The sequence below is a fragment of the Sus scrofa genome, chromosome 14 (assembly GCF_054392235.1).
Source record: "Sus scrofa isolate SSC_HxYL_T2T_F1_AM1 chromosome 14, Sscrofa_HxYL_maternal_Yorkshire_Landrace_v2.0, whole genome shotgun sequence".
Taxonomy (NCBI): Eukaryota; Metazoa; Chordata; class Mammalia; order Artiodactyla; family Suidae; genus Sus; species Sus scrofa.
The window spans coordinates 67359694-67375763 of NC_139396.1; the positions used below are offsets into that span (position 1 = coordinate 67359694).

Below are 16070 nucleotides of genomic sequence, written 5' to 3' on the forward strand. Positions count from 1 at the left end.
TAGTGCAAAGTGTCATGACAGCTGTAGTGACTGACATCTCCCTTAAGGACTGGACTTTTCCAGCAGAGGGAGACCGCCATCATGACTGATGTTGCCCAGTCTGGTCAGCACTGGTTAGGCTTGGTTCTGGAGAAACTAAAAACGCACCATGCTCAGAAAGCCCTGTTTTCCCAGGGGTATCCTTCCTGAGCAGAAGTTCCGAGTGGTCCAAATGCAGCATCATAGACCTGTGAGGTTTTTTTTTTCAAGAGTATTTTCTCTTCTTTTCTTTCTTTTTTTTTTTTTTTTGTCTTTTTGCCATTTCTTGGGCCGCTCCCGCTGCATATGGAGGTTCCCAGGCTAGAGGTCGAATCGGAGCTGTAGCCACCAGCCTACGCCAGAGCCACAGCAACGCGGGATCTGAGCTGCATCTGTGACCTACACCACAGCTCACAGCAACGCCGGATCCTTAATCCACTGAGCAAGGCTAGGGACCGAACCCGAAACCTTATGGTTCCTAGTCGGATCTGTTAAACACTGAGCCACAACGGGAACTCCCCTCAAGAGTATTTTCTATTCCATATTTTGAAAATACCTTTTCTACTTTAAATTGTAACCTTGGTAAATTGTTTACCCAAGACAATTCTCAATGCACTTTCTTTACTTTTTTTCTTCCTTTTTCTTTTTTTTCTTTTTTTTAATATTTTTGGGTGTGGTAGCAAGTAGAAGCAGATCATCCTAACCAAGTATTTGCAAACATCTGAACAAAGCCATTCTGGTCAGAGAAGGAAGACTCCACGGAGGAAGTGGGAAGTGAATCTGGATTTTGAAGGAAGGTTTGATTCTCAGAGAGGAATAGATGAGAAAGGAAAACTCATGCTGAGAGCGGAAGAGAATTCAAAGTTTATCTTCTGGGTGACTGGGAACCCAAGGCCCTGGAGCACGTGTCTTAGGTATGTTTATTTGGTAGCTATCCTCTGCACGTAAAGGGTGGCGGTGTTGGAACCTTCCAACTTCTGCACACGGAGAGAATAATCAAAATTTCAGAACTTCTCTCGAGGGGGGCATTTCGGTTACTGCCTCTGGGGCTGCATAAAGATTATCTCCATCAGAGTCCAAACGGCTTAATGACTTTCTCCCCCCTCTCTCCCCTTCCCATACCCACAGACTTGAGAGTAACTGTCTAAGCGATACCAGCGCAAGAACCGGTCACGCCCCGGCATGGCCAAGCTGCAAACCGCCCCAGACCGCCGGGGCCCTAGTCCTACGATCCCGGAGGTGGGGGTAGGGGTGGAAGGCCGGGTGCGGTGGCTCCGCTCCCGGGAACTGTGGATTTGGGCGGGGGTCCAAAAAGGACCACAACTCTTGCGAGGGACTGGGGGTGTGGGGCCTCCAGAAAGGACACACATCACCCCAGAACAGGATGCGATCCAAATTCCCGCCGAACTCATGCAACCGTGAGGAGTTATGTCTGCCGCAGAGGGCGGAGCGCGGTCGAGGGGGTGGGGCTAGAGGGTGGAGGCGGAGCTATGACGAGGGGCGTGGCTATAAGGGCGGTGGGCGGAGCAACAGAAAGGGGTGGGGCGCAGACAGCCGGAGGGGCGTGGCCATGGCGAGGGCGGGGCGAACATGGAGGCGTGTTTGGCCATCCGGCACCGCCCCCCGCCGCAGGCGCGCCCGCCCCGCCTACCCTCTCCCCCCGGCGGCAGCGGCGGTCGAGCGCGGGGAGGGAGGGGAGAGCGGGTCACGACGTTGCCGGGGCGGGGATAACCCCTCACGTGGAGCAGATGAAAGGGCCGCGGCGCGACGGCCGGGGGAGCCGAGCCGAGCCTGCGACCCACAAAGCAGCTGCCGCCGCCGCAATGGGGCTGTAGGCGTCCGCCCGCGCTCGGTCCTCAACCGGCCCGCGACTATGCCCGGCCGCGCCCGCCCTCCGCGCCCTCCCGCCGCAGGACCATGAGGCCGCGCTCGGGCGGGCGCCCAGGGGCCCCGGGCCGCCGCCGCCGCCGCCTCCGCCGCCGCCCCCGCGGCCCCCGCGGCCGCCGCCTGCCGCCGCCGCCGCCGCTGCCACTGCTGCTCGGGCTGTTGCTGGCGGCCGCGGGGCCCGGCGCGGCACGGGCCAAGGAGACGGCATTCGTGGAGGTGGTGCTGTTCGAGTCGAGCCCGAGCGGCGACTACACCACCTACACCACCGGCCTCACGGGCCGCTTCTCGCGGGCCGGGGCCACGCTCAGCGCGGAGGGCGAGATTGTGCAGGTAGCTGCCCGCCGCCCGGGGCCCGCGCCGCCGCCGCCACAAGATGGCTCCGGGGGCTGCGCCCGCCGACCCCGCCGCGAGCGGGCGGGAGGGCGGGAGGGGCGGCGAGGAGGCTGGCGGCATCCCTCCCTGGCGGGCGGGCGGGACGCGGCCTCCGGGGCGCCGCAGCGGGGGGCGAGCGCACGTGGGGGCTCGGCCTCTTATGGGTTGGGCAGCGGGAGGGGACCCCGGGTCCTCACAGCCCCCTTGGGCCGTCGAGGCATTCGGTTCGCCTCAGGTGGAAGTCCGGGGAACTACCTGTTGAATGCCAACTTTGGAAAGATAAGTGATGATGGATGGGGTGGCTTGTTCCAGGTCGCAGACTGTGCTCACCCATGCATGTTCCTTTGGGGAATAGTCAGGCTTGTCCGAGGGTCTGCACAACATTCTCCCCTGGAACCTGTCGCCAGCCTCACCTGGGCGCTGACCCTGTGGCAGGGATCTGGACGAGTAGCTGCAGGCAGGAGAGCGGCGGGAGTTCACTGAGGAGTGGGGATCGCGGGTGCCCTGGAGTGGCCGAAGCAGGCAGCCCTCGCTGCGTGCCTCAGATTACAGAGGATGGGAGGGCGGCAGCCTGCCCGCTCCTCGGCTGGGACTTCTGCAGAGGGCCTGGAAGTCCGGAGACAGGGTCGCTCACTGATGGGGCCTCTACCTTGCTCCAGATGAAAGAGGTGTGCATTCCAAAGGAAGCTGGCAAGGGAGAGCTAGCTTTCAGCTGACCCGGCTCTTTGGAGGAGGGACTCTAGCCTAAGCCTCCGCACATGGTGAAGTGGGTAGATGCCTTCCTGCTTCTTTGGCTGTGATTTTTATCAACTTGTTAGTAGACAGCCAGTATACTTACTGCGGTTAATACGCATGCCTGGAATGGGCAATTGGACGTGCTTGGCTGGTCTTTGAACCTTGTGGGGGTGAGGGTATGGCTGCTGTGCTCTAAGCTTTGGGCCTTCTGCACTTTACTCTTGGATGAGTAATGAATGGAGAGAAGGGTACCGAATGGAGTGACTGTAAGCATCTTTTCCTTTCCCCTCCCCTGGTGCAGACTCAAAGCCCTGCATGGATAGGATGGGGAGCTGTGCAGCCTGGTCCTTTGAGGTGTGTCCTTGGCATCCCCATATGAAACTTCTGCAGGATAAAGAGAAGGGGAACACATGTTTGAGTTCTGTGACTCCACCTATGTTAAAGGCTTTTGGACTTTTTTTTTTGGATACTGCTGTAATTATGGTCTTTAATTTATAAGCTGTGGATTCCTACACATTTCAGTCACAACCTTCAAGCATAGTTTGAATCTTAAAGCTTGCTCCTGTGACTCCTTGTTTCTCTTTGAGGCTTTCACTGTAGCCTGATGCCTTTAGAAAATGTTTGATTTACAGCCTTCTAAGAGAAAAGATGTTTTAACATGGCACTTCACTTTTTGAAGGAGACTTTTGAAGTTTGCGATTTTTATCTGCAGTGTTTTAACTTGTACTCTTTCTCCATGGTAGTTTGTCTGCCGAACTATCCATTATGAGTAGTGCTATGTTTTGGAGATAATCTTGGGTTTGCCATTTAATACAAAATTAGCAGTTTAAACACACCATTTGTAACTATTTTATCCTTGTGAGTGGAGAGATAATGTGTGAATTTGGCAGAAGGGATCTATTCTCTTTTGAAACTTTTTGAAGTGCTTATCTAACTCCTTTGTAGTCCATTAGCCTAGCCAAAAAAAAAAAAAAAAAAAAAAGTCAACAATTGCTAAGTAAAGAAAAAATGACTTAAATGGTATTTGATAAGTTGACCTGTTAAGCAATCACTAATAGGTGTCCTAAATTCCCTTATAACTACAGTAATGTTGGTAAGTTTATCTGAGCTGTCTGAATAGTCATTTCGTGGTGTTATCACTCGATATCTTTAATAACTTTATTGTGAGGCCCAGTTGCTAAACCTCATCATGTGCACAGAAGGAGCCCGGCATGGCTCTCAGGGCTGTGTGTGTACAGAGGCTGGCACGCTTTTATTAGTCCTTCGGATACTGCCTGAGTGACGGAGCTGGTGTGGCCCCTCTCAGCCCTGAAGAAGGTTTTTGTAAGGTAAGCTGATGTTTTAGGACTGCTGAGAGGGACTGTTAACATTTTGTGTGAGAAATGAAAATGTAGAAGAAACAAATTGGTGTTCAGTTTCAGATTAATCATGTATTCTGAGTGCCCTTGTTGAACTTTTCAAGCCTCCTTTTATTTACTGTCTTTAAAAAAAAAACCCAACTCTGCATAATTTGTTGTCTAATGTCTTACGGTCTTCAGAGCAGAGTACATTTCCCTTTAACTAAACCTAAATCATAGCACTATAGTGTTCCTTTTGTTATTTCCCAAGGGATTCTATAGCACTGTTGTTCATGCTTTAGGGGAGAAAAGAACCTGTTTGGGAGACACTCTCCTTTGAGAATTCTAAAATGGCAAATTGTTATGTAGTACTGATTTTTTTCCACCCTATCGTATACAATGAAAATATGTGGGTGTGTGCACGCGTTTATACGGTAGTACCTTATCATAGTCTGGTTTGCCCAGATACTCCTAATTAGAGTACCTGTTCATTCATCTGCATGGGTTAGGGGGAGGCCTGGTTAAGAAGTGTGCGTGTGGTGGGGAGAAGGAGAGGGAGGGAGAGAGAGAGACTCAAGCCTTAGGATTAGTCACCAGGAGTCTTGATTCTCTTCTGCATTTTAGTCTTAAATAACTTTCCTAGGGGTCACCTGTGTACTCTGGAAGATGAGAGGTGGGGTTTGTTTTTTTTTTTTTTTGACATCTTTATCTGTGAAAGTTGTGAAAACAATGTGTGGATATGAAATACTATTAATTATTTTTATTATTTATTATTTATTCATGCAGTGTTAAAGCCCATTTGCTTGGGTCAGGCATGCAATGTGAATGCTGAGGAAATTAACACTTCTCCTGTAGTTCTGAAGTGTGGGACTTTAAAGGTTCTTAGACATATTGATGCATATTTCATCTTTGAACCATATTTGTTGCTATTAATGAGATCATTATCTGAAACTTTCAGACTTTGCTGTTCAGTTCACATGGCTAGTGATGTTAAATAAAGGCCCAATTAAACACCGGCTAGTGGTATGTGGATTGGTTAAGCAAACAAAGAAAATTTGCATAGCTAGAGGTGAAAGATTGTTCTAAAGTGGAAATGCAATTTTTTCCCCCTTGAAGTCAAATATTTAGAAACGCTTGAGAAATTCTCTTGTAGAAGGAATCTGAATAGTAGGTTTTGTGTAACTTTCTGGATCCTGAGTTAAGTGTTGAATGGTCTTGAAAGCAGAGCTTGCTGAGAACATTTAAGAACTAAGCCAGTGCCTTTAGCAGTGAGGGGTGGGAGGAGAGCTGAGTGGTGGGTTTGAAAGGATGAGTGAGGTCCTTAAATAGCCTATGTTAACTAAGGGTATCAGAGAGAATAATTTTAGGAAACTAATTCCCCTGCCTTGTTTCCCTGTCAGGGTGTTTCTGCAGTTTAACATTTGATCAAACATTTTCTTTTCATCTCCATTTTAAGTTAACTCAACAGGCCTGCCTCTAAAAATGGACTTGGCCTAATAAAACAATTGCATGCTGACAGCTGACCTGGATTTACACAAAAAGGGATTGCTGACTGTCTTGTCAGAGGGCCTTCATAGGTTAAAACCAAGCATTTGACTTTGGGGAAAACATTAGGCTGGTGTTCTGTGACCTTTTGAATTCTTAGGGGCTCTATTTTCTGTCTATTTCCCTGAGATCCTGTGAGAGTTACTAATACAGTTCTGAATGGAAGTGAAGGTGGGAGTAGGAGGTAAGTGGAGTCTGTAGACTAGAGAGAGGGTGGTAATAGTTTCCATTTAGAAGCATTTATTTTGTATATGGCACTGTGCTAAGCACATCATGTGTTTGTTTGCTCATCTTTGACCTGGAATCAACAACTGTTGTTAACCCATTTTATAGATGAGGAGGTGGGGGTGGGGAGCTGAGAAAGTTGATTTGACTTCTCCAACCTCATGCTGCTATCAAATGATAAAACCTGTGTTGAAACCCAGGTCTCTCTGGCCTCTTTGTTCCAATTTTTGCCAAATCAATAGAACTTGGCTGGTTGGGCCTTGACATTAATTCGTCTAATTTTTAACAATCTAGCCTAGGGCTTCTTAACTCAAGGGTCAGAGACTTCTAGAGGTGGCCTGTGAACCTCTGAAATCATATACACAACCTTGTGTATATGCACTTTTATTTTCCTGAGAAGGTATATCATTTGCCCCTTGGTGGATTCTGTGCTGCTACTCCTCTCCAGGAGGAAAAAGAAAAGCACTAATCTAGTACCTTTTATCAAGTAGTCCATTAGTAAGGATCTGAGTGGAGTGACATGGCCCTCAGAGACACCTACAGGTTTATGTGTCTCCATAGAGCATGTTCATTTGATGGATTTTTACCAAAGCCCTCTTCTGTACCAGATACTGTATTGCTGTTGTCTTCTGGAGTTCACAGTCCCTTCTAGAGACAGACTTGTGTGTGTGGATCAGTGATAATCCTTCCCAACTGGGTTTCCCCACACAATAGAGCCCTTAGTCCTGAAGTCATCCATTGTCTATAATGGATTAACTTCCCTCATGAGCATCTGTCTGATGGTAGTTAAATGCATCATTTTTGGGAGAAGTGAGAAAGTAGTCACTCCAAGAATCTTCCGCACTTAATGTCAAATCACTGTGTTGTGTACCTGGAACTAACATAATGTGGTAGGTCAGTTATACTTCAGTTTAAAAAAAAAAAAAGAATGTTCTTCATTTAGATGGTGAAGGGCAAGAAGGGCTTGGGGAGTGCAGAGTGGAGCGTGGAGTGCAGATGTGTGCCTTTCCAATATTCATTGGAAAATGAAACGGATGTCTGTTGATGTCCAAATGCATTAAGGGCAACTCCTCATATCTTCTCTTGTGGACCTGAGCACAGGCCTGTTTGTTTTTGTTCCTCCTCAGGTCCACCCTTGCATCCCCAGTGCCTGCCACTTATTAGACACTCACTGCGTAGTGAATGAATGATGGATTTAGAGTGGACACCAGGCAGGCACCAGGGTCTTAATGGACTTGGATTAGATTAATTGATGAGAACAACTTTATTTGGTTTGGCTAATACATTTGGGGATTAGCTTTCCAGAAAGTTACTTGATTAGGTGGAAAGAATGGTTCTGGTGGACTCACTGGTAACTATAATACCAGGTTGTATGAAAGTGACATGTGTGTATGTGTATTCAGGGGCAGGATACCTGGCATTATAAAGGTCTGAAGACATTCTTTTTGTGATAAAACTCTGAGTATTGAGAAAGCCCTAACGTTAGGATAGCTGTTACGGATTCACAGACATGTGAAGAATGGTTCATGGCCAAGCCCCAGGTCCTTGGGAATACTATAAAGGTTTGGTATTCAGAATTATCATTAACCTGAAGATATGTCATGGGAAAACTTTGCTTCCCGATGGTGTTTCCCAAGTCTGGAGAATGTGGATTTGCAGCTCAAGACAAAAATGACATTTAAATTCATCTTGATAATCCAAAAAACCAGACTCTAGCCTTTTAATGTGTCAGATAAGGAGACTGAGGTCCAGGGAAGTGAAGTGCCTTGCCGAGGGCCATGTGGTGGATAGAGATGACTCTGGAGAACCGTTTGGGTCTCCTGACTCCGTGGGCCTTTATGTCCTCAGTTGAGCGTACCAGAGAGAGCCAGTGTAGAAGTGTGCTTTGTGATCAGGCATATAAATTGGGGAAAGCCAAGCCTCCTAAAGCTTTACATTGAGTTTGCTCAATGAATGGTGGCTTTTCTTCTTTAATTTAGGTTTTTGAGTTGCTCAGCCCTCCTCTGTCAGAGCTTTTAAAAATAGGTAGTAGTGATCTCGTGCTACCTATGTTCCAGGCATTGGGCACGGTGCTGTGCCTACACTTAACTGGTGGGGTAAATGGGATGCCCCAGGTTTTCAGATGAGGAAACTAAGCCCAGAGAGGTAAAATTGCTTGTTGAAGTCTCTGAGCAGGTTGATGGCAGGGCTCAGAGTCAAACCCAGGTCTGTGTGATTCTAAGCTATTTCTGTTTTTACAAGACTGCTTCACTTGGGATGAAATTGTGGGAACCGATGGTGGAAGTTAAAGTGGATATAAACCCAGACTGATGGACTAAGAAATGAGTCTGTAACTTCAACTGAAAGAACTCTGCCCTTAAAGACTTATTCTCTTCCATCCTTCCTTGCTTCCATCCTTTCCCTTTTTCTTTCTTTCTTCTTCCTTTTTAAATCACAGAGTCTTCTTCTACCTTGTTTTTTCCATGAAGAACAGATTGGTCTACCAAGTTCGGGAAGAGGGACCAGTGACTTGAAGTACACAACTGTCGCTCAATGGCACTTCCGTTGTTTTTTGGCTGTTGGGAAAGTTGGAATGGTCATCGTGCTCTGGCATTTAAAGGGATTTCTGGTGTGAGACACACCTCTTTCCTGTGGCCGGTTTTTTAGAGCCATTTTGGAGCCTGTCTGGCTTCTCCAAAGAGGTCCCATCCCATGTACATCGCCTTTCTTACTCACACAGTCTGCCTGTTCCCCTACCATTTGATTTAAAGGATTATAAGAACCTAAAACTGTGGATTACTCCCTCCCTGCTTATTCCATCCTCCTGGCTGTTAAACCTCCCCATGAGTCTGCATTACCACAGTGGACAGGCCTTCACTGCTGCCTTCTGTCCCCCAGACCCCATGCGAGGCGAGGCAGCAGGTGGGGACAAGTAAGGCACTGGCCCTGCTTGCAGGCAGCCGAGTGTTGGGGGCAGACAGTGCCAGCCACAGGTCCTCTGTGTTGGGACACACCTAGGGGATACTGAGGGTGCACCTGGCCCAGGTGCTCCATATAGGCCTGGACGACTCACTCTGAGGAAACATGTATGTAACGACACAGTGTGTGGATTTGTGCCATCTGACCTTTCTCGACTCATTTTTCACCTACCTTTGAGGTTAAAGCTGATAACCCCCTTGTGGAGACGTGCCTTTATACCTGTCAAACAGGATGGGGAGGCAGTAAGGAGTAGAGGTTCTTTGTTCCATTTGAAGCTTGAATGAGATGTTTTAAAATCTGACTTTTAGCGGCTCTGTTGACTCATGATAGTGTGAAGAGAATGAGGTCAGCTGGCCTATTGTGGTTCAGGGGAGAGCATTTTATTTTTATTGCCCTTTAGATGTGTTGTAAGACTTGACATTAACCCTCTTCTCTCCCCAGCAGCCAGTATGATATGGTTGTTTAGAAACTAAGTGTGTACAGCTGATTTGGTAAAAACAGACTTTGATGATTCACGGGGAAGTGGATGTTGGAACAAGGACTTCTGGTCTCCTGGCGCAGAAGCTGCTGGGTTTTTAAATGGGGGTGTTTGTGTGGTCGATTAGGTGTGTATGTGGGAAACCATTTGGTGGTGTGAGAATTTAATTGAAACTTGCTTTTCTACTTGAACTGAGTACACTAACTTGTCAGCAGACATGTATTGAATTCCTATTGTGGATACAGTCCTGAGAAGAAATAGCTTTTATGCACCAATTGTACCGTTTGTGATTTACAGATGTCATTTTTGTGATTTCTCCCATACAGATTTGGGCAGTTGAATTAGCTGCACTTAACAGAGGAAATCGGGGCTGAGAGTGTAAATAAGCTTCTCAGGGCCACAGAGCTGGGATTGAACTTAAGACAAAGCTCACTGACCTGCTTGCTTAAGGACCTGGGTGCATTTTGATTCATTTTGGGCAAACGTGTTAGAATAGTTTGATTTTACATTATCTCTTGTCAGAGCCAAAATCTTCCTTGAAAAAATCGTCTGTAACTTTTTTTTTTTTTTTTTTTTTTCTAATGGCTGCACCTGCGGCATATGGCAGTTCTCAGGCCAGGAACTGAATCTGAGCCACAGCTGTGACCTATACTGCAGCTGCAGCAGTGCTAGGTCCTTTAACGCACTCTGCTGGGCTGGGATCAAACCTGTATCTCTGTAGTGACCCAAGCTGCTTCAGTTAGATTCTTAACCCATGTGTTACAGCAGCAACTCCTGTAACTTGCTTTTTTAATTATAAAAAAATAATACATGTTTATTGTAGAATACTTAGAAAATACAGAAAAATATGCAAAAAGAAATCATTCCTGCTGCCTACATGTAACCTCTGGTTAACCTTTTGTGTTTTGGTATAGCTTTCTTTTCTTTTGCTCCTATGAGCTTAGAGGGATTTTTAAGAAAATTGGATAAAACATTACGTAGTGTTTCTAGCTCTTTGTGAACCTTGAACATTTTCCTGTTACTAGTAAATACTCTGCAGCATTTTTAGTGTCTTGTTTTCCCCTGTTACAAGCAATGTTGTGAGGGACATGTTTTCTCTATCTTGTGACTGTTTTTGTGGAATCAAGTTCTAGAATTGGGACCACTGGGTCGAGAGGTATAAACATTTTTAATGCCGTTGGCATGTATTGTCAGTTTGCTTTGTGAAAGAGCATTTCTGGTTTATACTCCACTACCAGGCCAGCATATGTGTTTCCACACACCCCTGCTCACAATGGGTGATACCAGTTTTTTAAAAAACAGCTTTGTAAAAGTGAAAGGCTATGTGTTTCTACCATTTAGTAAATCATAAAATACTTGCTTTTTCCCTCTGCCTTGAGGATCTGAGTTATGGCAACATCTGTATCGAAGGGGAAGGTACCTGGCATGGTATCTGGGTTCCTCCCCATAGGTGTATCTGGACAGGGATACAGCAGCAGTCCAGGCAGATGGCCAGGACAGGGGGCCTAGAGAAGGCCTCACAGAATGGCCCACTGTGCCAGCAGCATGTCCTGTGGCAGCAGATTGTGGCCCAGGAGGGTGCTGCTGCATTTGATGTTTTCTGCCCCGTCTCTTTCCCCTCGAACAGTCTCTCTGCTTATGAACAGGCTTGGTTCTGGAGGCCAAAGGCCAGATGATTCTGTCCCCTCACTCAGAGTGGCACTGTCAGTTTGTGGTGGGCAGAGATGCATTAGAGCCAAGCACCAGACTCTCAGGGTGCCTCTAAAAAGCAGGCCCCGGGGGCCGAAAACAGCTTCCTTGTATTTTGTTTGATCCCTATTAAAAATCTAGAAATTTTACATAAAAATCTGGGGCTCTGGCTCTTCTTGAAAAATAAAAAGCTCTGGCAGCATTGGGTCTGCATTCCCATGTGGCAGCAGCCTGCCCCAGTGGAGTAGCAGCTGCCCTCTTCAGATGGGACACAGGCCTCAGTGAGTAAGTTTCTGTTGAATTGAGGCAGCTTACTGCACTCGCTGGTAATGATCTGCGTTGACCACTGCCTGGGCCCCGTGGGCATTGGCGTTTGCCATCCTTTCTATTGCTGGAAGTTCTGGAGCGGAAAGCTTTCAAGTTGTGCTTGGCGAGTCTCTATTCTCCTTCCTCAGCCATCTGCATGTCAGATGGCCATTAGCAGCTTTATGACACTTCCCTGGACCCTGCGAGCCTCACGTTGTGCTACTGGGGCAGGCTGCACCAGCCCTGGCATGACCAATGTTCTTTTCACTTTGATGTAGGTGCTTCCGTTTTCCAGAACCATTTGGCCTATGCTTTCCTGAAGATCTCTGTCCCTTCTCTCTTTTTGCGCCTTGGTTTCTTTGGGCTGTGAGAGTTTCTGTTTGAGCTGGAGGACACCCTGTGATGCTGGGGCAGGGATCTCTGGCCTCTGGTTGAGAGAGGAACTGGGGTTAGAGTTGGGGCTTGGTGCTCCCAGGTTCTGGGCTGTCTAGAGTGACATCCCACCTTGATGGTTGAGTTCCAGCACATCTTCCTGTGCTTTATTGTCCCCTGTGCGCTTTCACCTGTATTTGCTTGTTTCATCCTCTCAGTTAGGGGTGCCTGCCTTGGATTCTGCCCAGAAGGCCTTCTGCTGTTCAGGTCGTCCTAGTTGCCAAGGCTTGTCCCACAGTTGACATAGAATGCTTTTCTTTGTACCTAATTGTATACTTGTACTTAAATGCATTTGCCATTGTGTGTTCAGCACCTTTATGTGATTTTGAGAACCATCACTGAGTACCCAGAGACTTGGCATCTTTTCAGAAAGTGCCTCAGTCTTGGAGTTGGTGGTAAGCAGACAGCTAATGCATGTAAAGAATGTTGCCAGCTTGACTTGCAAAGCCGTTTCATAGTTTAAATCAAGGTAGTTTGTAGCCGAGGCGGGGGAAATGGCATGCTTGCTCTTTCCTTGCTGACCTTACCTCTTCATGCCAGATGCTGCCTTAGCCTCTCCCTGCCTCACATTCTCTCTCCTCCCCTCAGTTCTTCCCCTCCCCATGGCTCAGCGTTCTCAAGTAGTATTGGAGCTTGTCATTCCCTGGATCAGAATCTTTCAGAGCCACCACACTGTTTACTAGCAGGCTGAGTAGAGAGATGGCTTGGGATGCAGGCCTGAGTCCTGTGTGTTTCTGCCCTGATTTCCTGAATGGGTCCTGGGCTTTCCTCCCTCTATGCCCTTCATTTTGGATTGCCCTTCTGCAGGAATACATTTCTGTGGCCCCACGTTCCCAGCCCCTGCCCCCTCCTTCTCTTTCCTCTCTCTCCTGCAGTCAAATTTCCAGCCTTTCCTATCAAACATTTCCAGGTTCTACTGGTGCATTCCTTTGACCGAGGCACTCCGTTTTTCACTTCTTAGCTGGTCTTCACCTTAATGTGGGTATTCTTTCATTGATTTTTTCTTTTCTCCACAGGATCACAACTCCCAGCAGAAAGGGCTTGTGTCTTACTCATCCTCCTGTTGCATTCCAATAAAACTCTTAAGGAAGTCCCCTGTGGCACAGCGGGTTAAGGGGACTGCACCCAAGGCGAGGGTTTGATCCCTGGCCTGGGAACCTCCATATGCGGTGGGTGTGGCCAAAAAAAAAATTAAAAAAACCCCCTCAAATATTTACTGAATTGAAATTCTTCTAGATCATGATACTTTGAGAGAGGGTAGCAGTGGAGATGTTAGTGTGGCCAGAAAAAGACTTGACTTTTTGAGGGAGAGTTTTCTAAGATTTGTAGAAATAATTCACAAGACATGGGTGTGTCCTAGGGCTATTCCAGATAGTTGGGATGGACCAGACTCTCAAAATAATTTCACCTTGCCTCTGTTCATATCTGAAAAAAGGGGGTGGAACAAGGAGATAGTGCCACCTGACTCCTCCCAGACTGGCCTGTGGCCGCCTGGGTGTATTGTTCAAAGCATGCTGGAGTAGAGACATCTCATCCTGACTGCAGTCTTTTAGAGAGTATGTTTTATTTAAATATGAACACTATTTTGGTGTCACTTAGAAAATAGGTATTTTGGGGAATAGAAAAAATTTTTTCTTTAATTTTTTATTTTGGAAATAGAAAAAAATTGATGCAGCTCCAGGATGACCCATCCTTACTTAAATTTGTACCGTCTTGTTTTCCTGATTCCCCTCCCTCCTGCCTTGGAAGTTCTGGCATAGGCCTTGAGCCTGTATTTAGATGCCGATGGGAAGCAGGTTGAGGATACAGTAATGTTTTTAAAGTAGCTAACATACTGTGGGAGTTCCTGTCATGGCGCAGCGGAAATGAATCCGACTAGGAACCATGAGGTTGTGGGTTCGATCCCTGGACTCGCTCAGTGGGTTAAGGATCTGGTGTTGCCGTGAACTGTGTTGTAGGTCGCAGACAAGGCTCAGATCCGTGTTGCTGTGGCGTAGGCCGGCAGCTGTAACTCAGATTACACCCCTAGCCTGGGAACCTCCATATGCCAGGGGTGTGGCGCTAAAAAGACAAAAAAGACCAAAAAAAAAAAAAAAAAAAAAAAAAAAGCTAGCAGACTACAAGTAGAAGAAATTTAGATTTCACTCTAATACACGTGATTTTCTACTTTTTTTTTTTTTTTTTTTTTGGTCTTTTTGTCTTTTGTTGTTGTTGTTGTTGCTATCTCTTGGGCCGCTTCCGCGGCATATGGAGGTTCCCAGGTTAGGGGTCAAATCGGAGCTGTAGCCACCGGCCTACGCCAGAGCCACAGCAACGCGGGATCCGAGCTGCGTCTGCAACCTACACCACAGCTCACGGCAACGCCAGATCGATAACCCACTGAGCAAGGGCAGAGACCGAACCCGCGACCTCATGGTTCCTAGTCGGATTCGTTAACCACTGCGCCACGACGGGAACTCCGATTTTCTACTTTTTAAGAGTCCCGCTGTAAGTATTTGGGAATTGTCAAATTATTGCTTTGTTATGTACATGTTGGCATGTTGAGATTTTGTTATTATCTTTATTATTATTGTTGTCGTTGCTGTTTTTGTGGGACAGTGGCCATTATATGGGTATGGGGACCTTCAGGAATATTCCAGAGTCTGTCCATGGTATGTTATATTTCACTCATTCTGGAGAGTTGGCATGCCTTTTCATGGCATGTCCACTCTGGAAATGTTCCAGGGCCCATCAGTAAGTGTCACCCACACCGAGGGAATTAAATGAACAGTTAATGTGTAGTTTTGAAATTTCAGTGTTAATAGGTTTGAATTTCTGGGACACATAGAAACTCACTTGTGGCATTAGCTTTATGGGTGATTCAAGTTCCAGCGGCAGTGGTAATTTCTGCATTTCCTGACTCTTGTGTTTAAATTTGCAGTCTCAACATTGCATCACCATAGGTTTTCACATTTAATGAATATTTATGTTGAGCTGAGTTCTATACGAATGCGGTGGTTTTTGACTTGATTATAGCTTGCTGTGTACTGTGGCCAGGAGTGCCCTACAGACAACAGAGCTGGCACACGTCTCAGCATGCCAAGCCCTGGCGGATGTGGTTAGGGACCATGGTGACTGGTGCTCTGGTTGCCATGTCAACCTTGTTTTTGGAAGGGGGAGGCTCTAAAACAGCAATGGGGTGGGGGTAGAAGAGTTTTGAATATTCCAAGTGAAGTTATTCCCCTTATATACTCCTACAAGAAGATGTAGAAAACTCTAGAATTCTTACTACATGCTCCGATAACATTAATTTTCCTAATAAATAATTTTCTTATTTTACAGCAAGGCTCTTTTAATTGTTCTCTTGCAAATTTGTTGAAGTTCTTGTCTGAGTGTCTTCCCTACTGGCTTCAGGGTAAAGGGGGAATCTTCTGTCTCTTAATATTTACAGACCCCTTCCTCCCTCCTCCTGCCAGCATCCATTGCACTCTGGTAACTCTAGTGATGGCCAGTTAGGGGAGGGGCAGAAAAACTGGAGGGAGGCTGGATGGGGATTCCTTCTCCCCAGCTCCTTTTCTTTATTCCTCCCTACTCCCCTTTTCAAGAAGATCTGTCCTCTCCCCTCCCTATTGTATGTTCAGCAAAGACCATCGTCGCAGGTGCTGCCACCCATAAGTGGGATCTTAGGATGCCCAGCTCTCAAGGTTTGGCATTTGGAGCTGGCGCAGGAAGAGGAGTGAGTGTCTCTGGCATCTAGCACGGGAATGCTGTTTGCCCCTTGGCAAGTGGTGTCCCATATACTTATTCTGTGGTGCCTGGTATCTTGCAGTGAAGTGTCCAGAAGGGAACTGATCTGGCCTGGTAAGCCAGATGGGAGCCCTGAATGGCACAGTGGAAGGAGTCTGTGCCCTATCTGTCCTAGCGCCCCTTTACGGAAGGGCACCTGAGCCACTGGAGGGAGGGCCTCTACAGCTTTGACGGCTCAGGCAGTCCCATGTTGCGGAGGGCCTGCCCCTGGGGCTCTTTACACAAAAAAACAGGCCCCCCCACCCCTTTGAGTGGAAACTTACTATTTCAGAAGGGGATGCTGACCACAGGTTTAATTCTTG

The 16070-nt window shown here is 47.2% G+C and overlaps 1 protein-coding gene across 1 annotated transcript in view; it reads left to right on the forward strand.

The window, feature by feature from the left end:
* The first annotated feature begins 1743 nt into the window (after nucleotides 1-1743).
* The window catches only part of ZNRF3 (zinc and ring finger 3), a 149347-nt gene continuing 135020 nt past the window's right edge, over nucleotides 1744-16070 (forward strand). Inside the window, 3 exon segments of the mRNA XM_021073755.2 lie at nucleotides 1744-1968; nucleotides 1971-2000; nucleotides 2002-2235. Coding sequence (XP_020929414.2) covers nucleotides 1936-1968; nucleotides 1971-2000; nucleotides 2002-2235 — 297 coding nt within the window. The 5' untranslated portion in view covers nucleotides 1744-1935.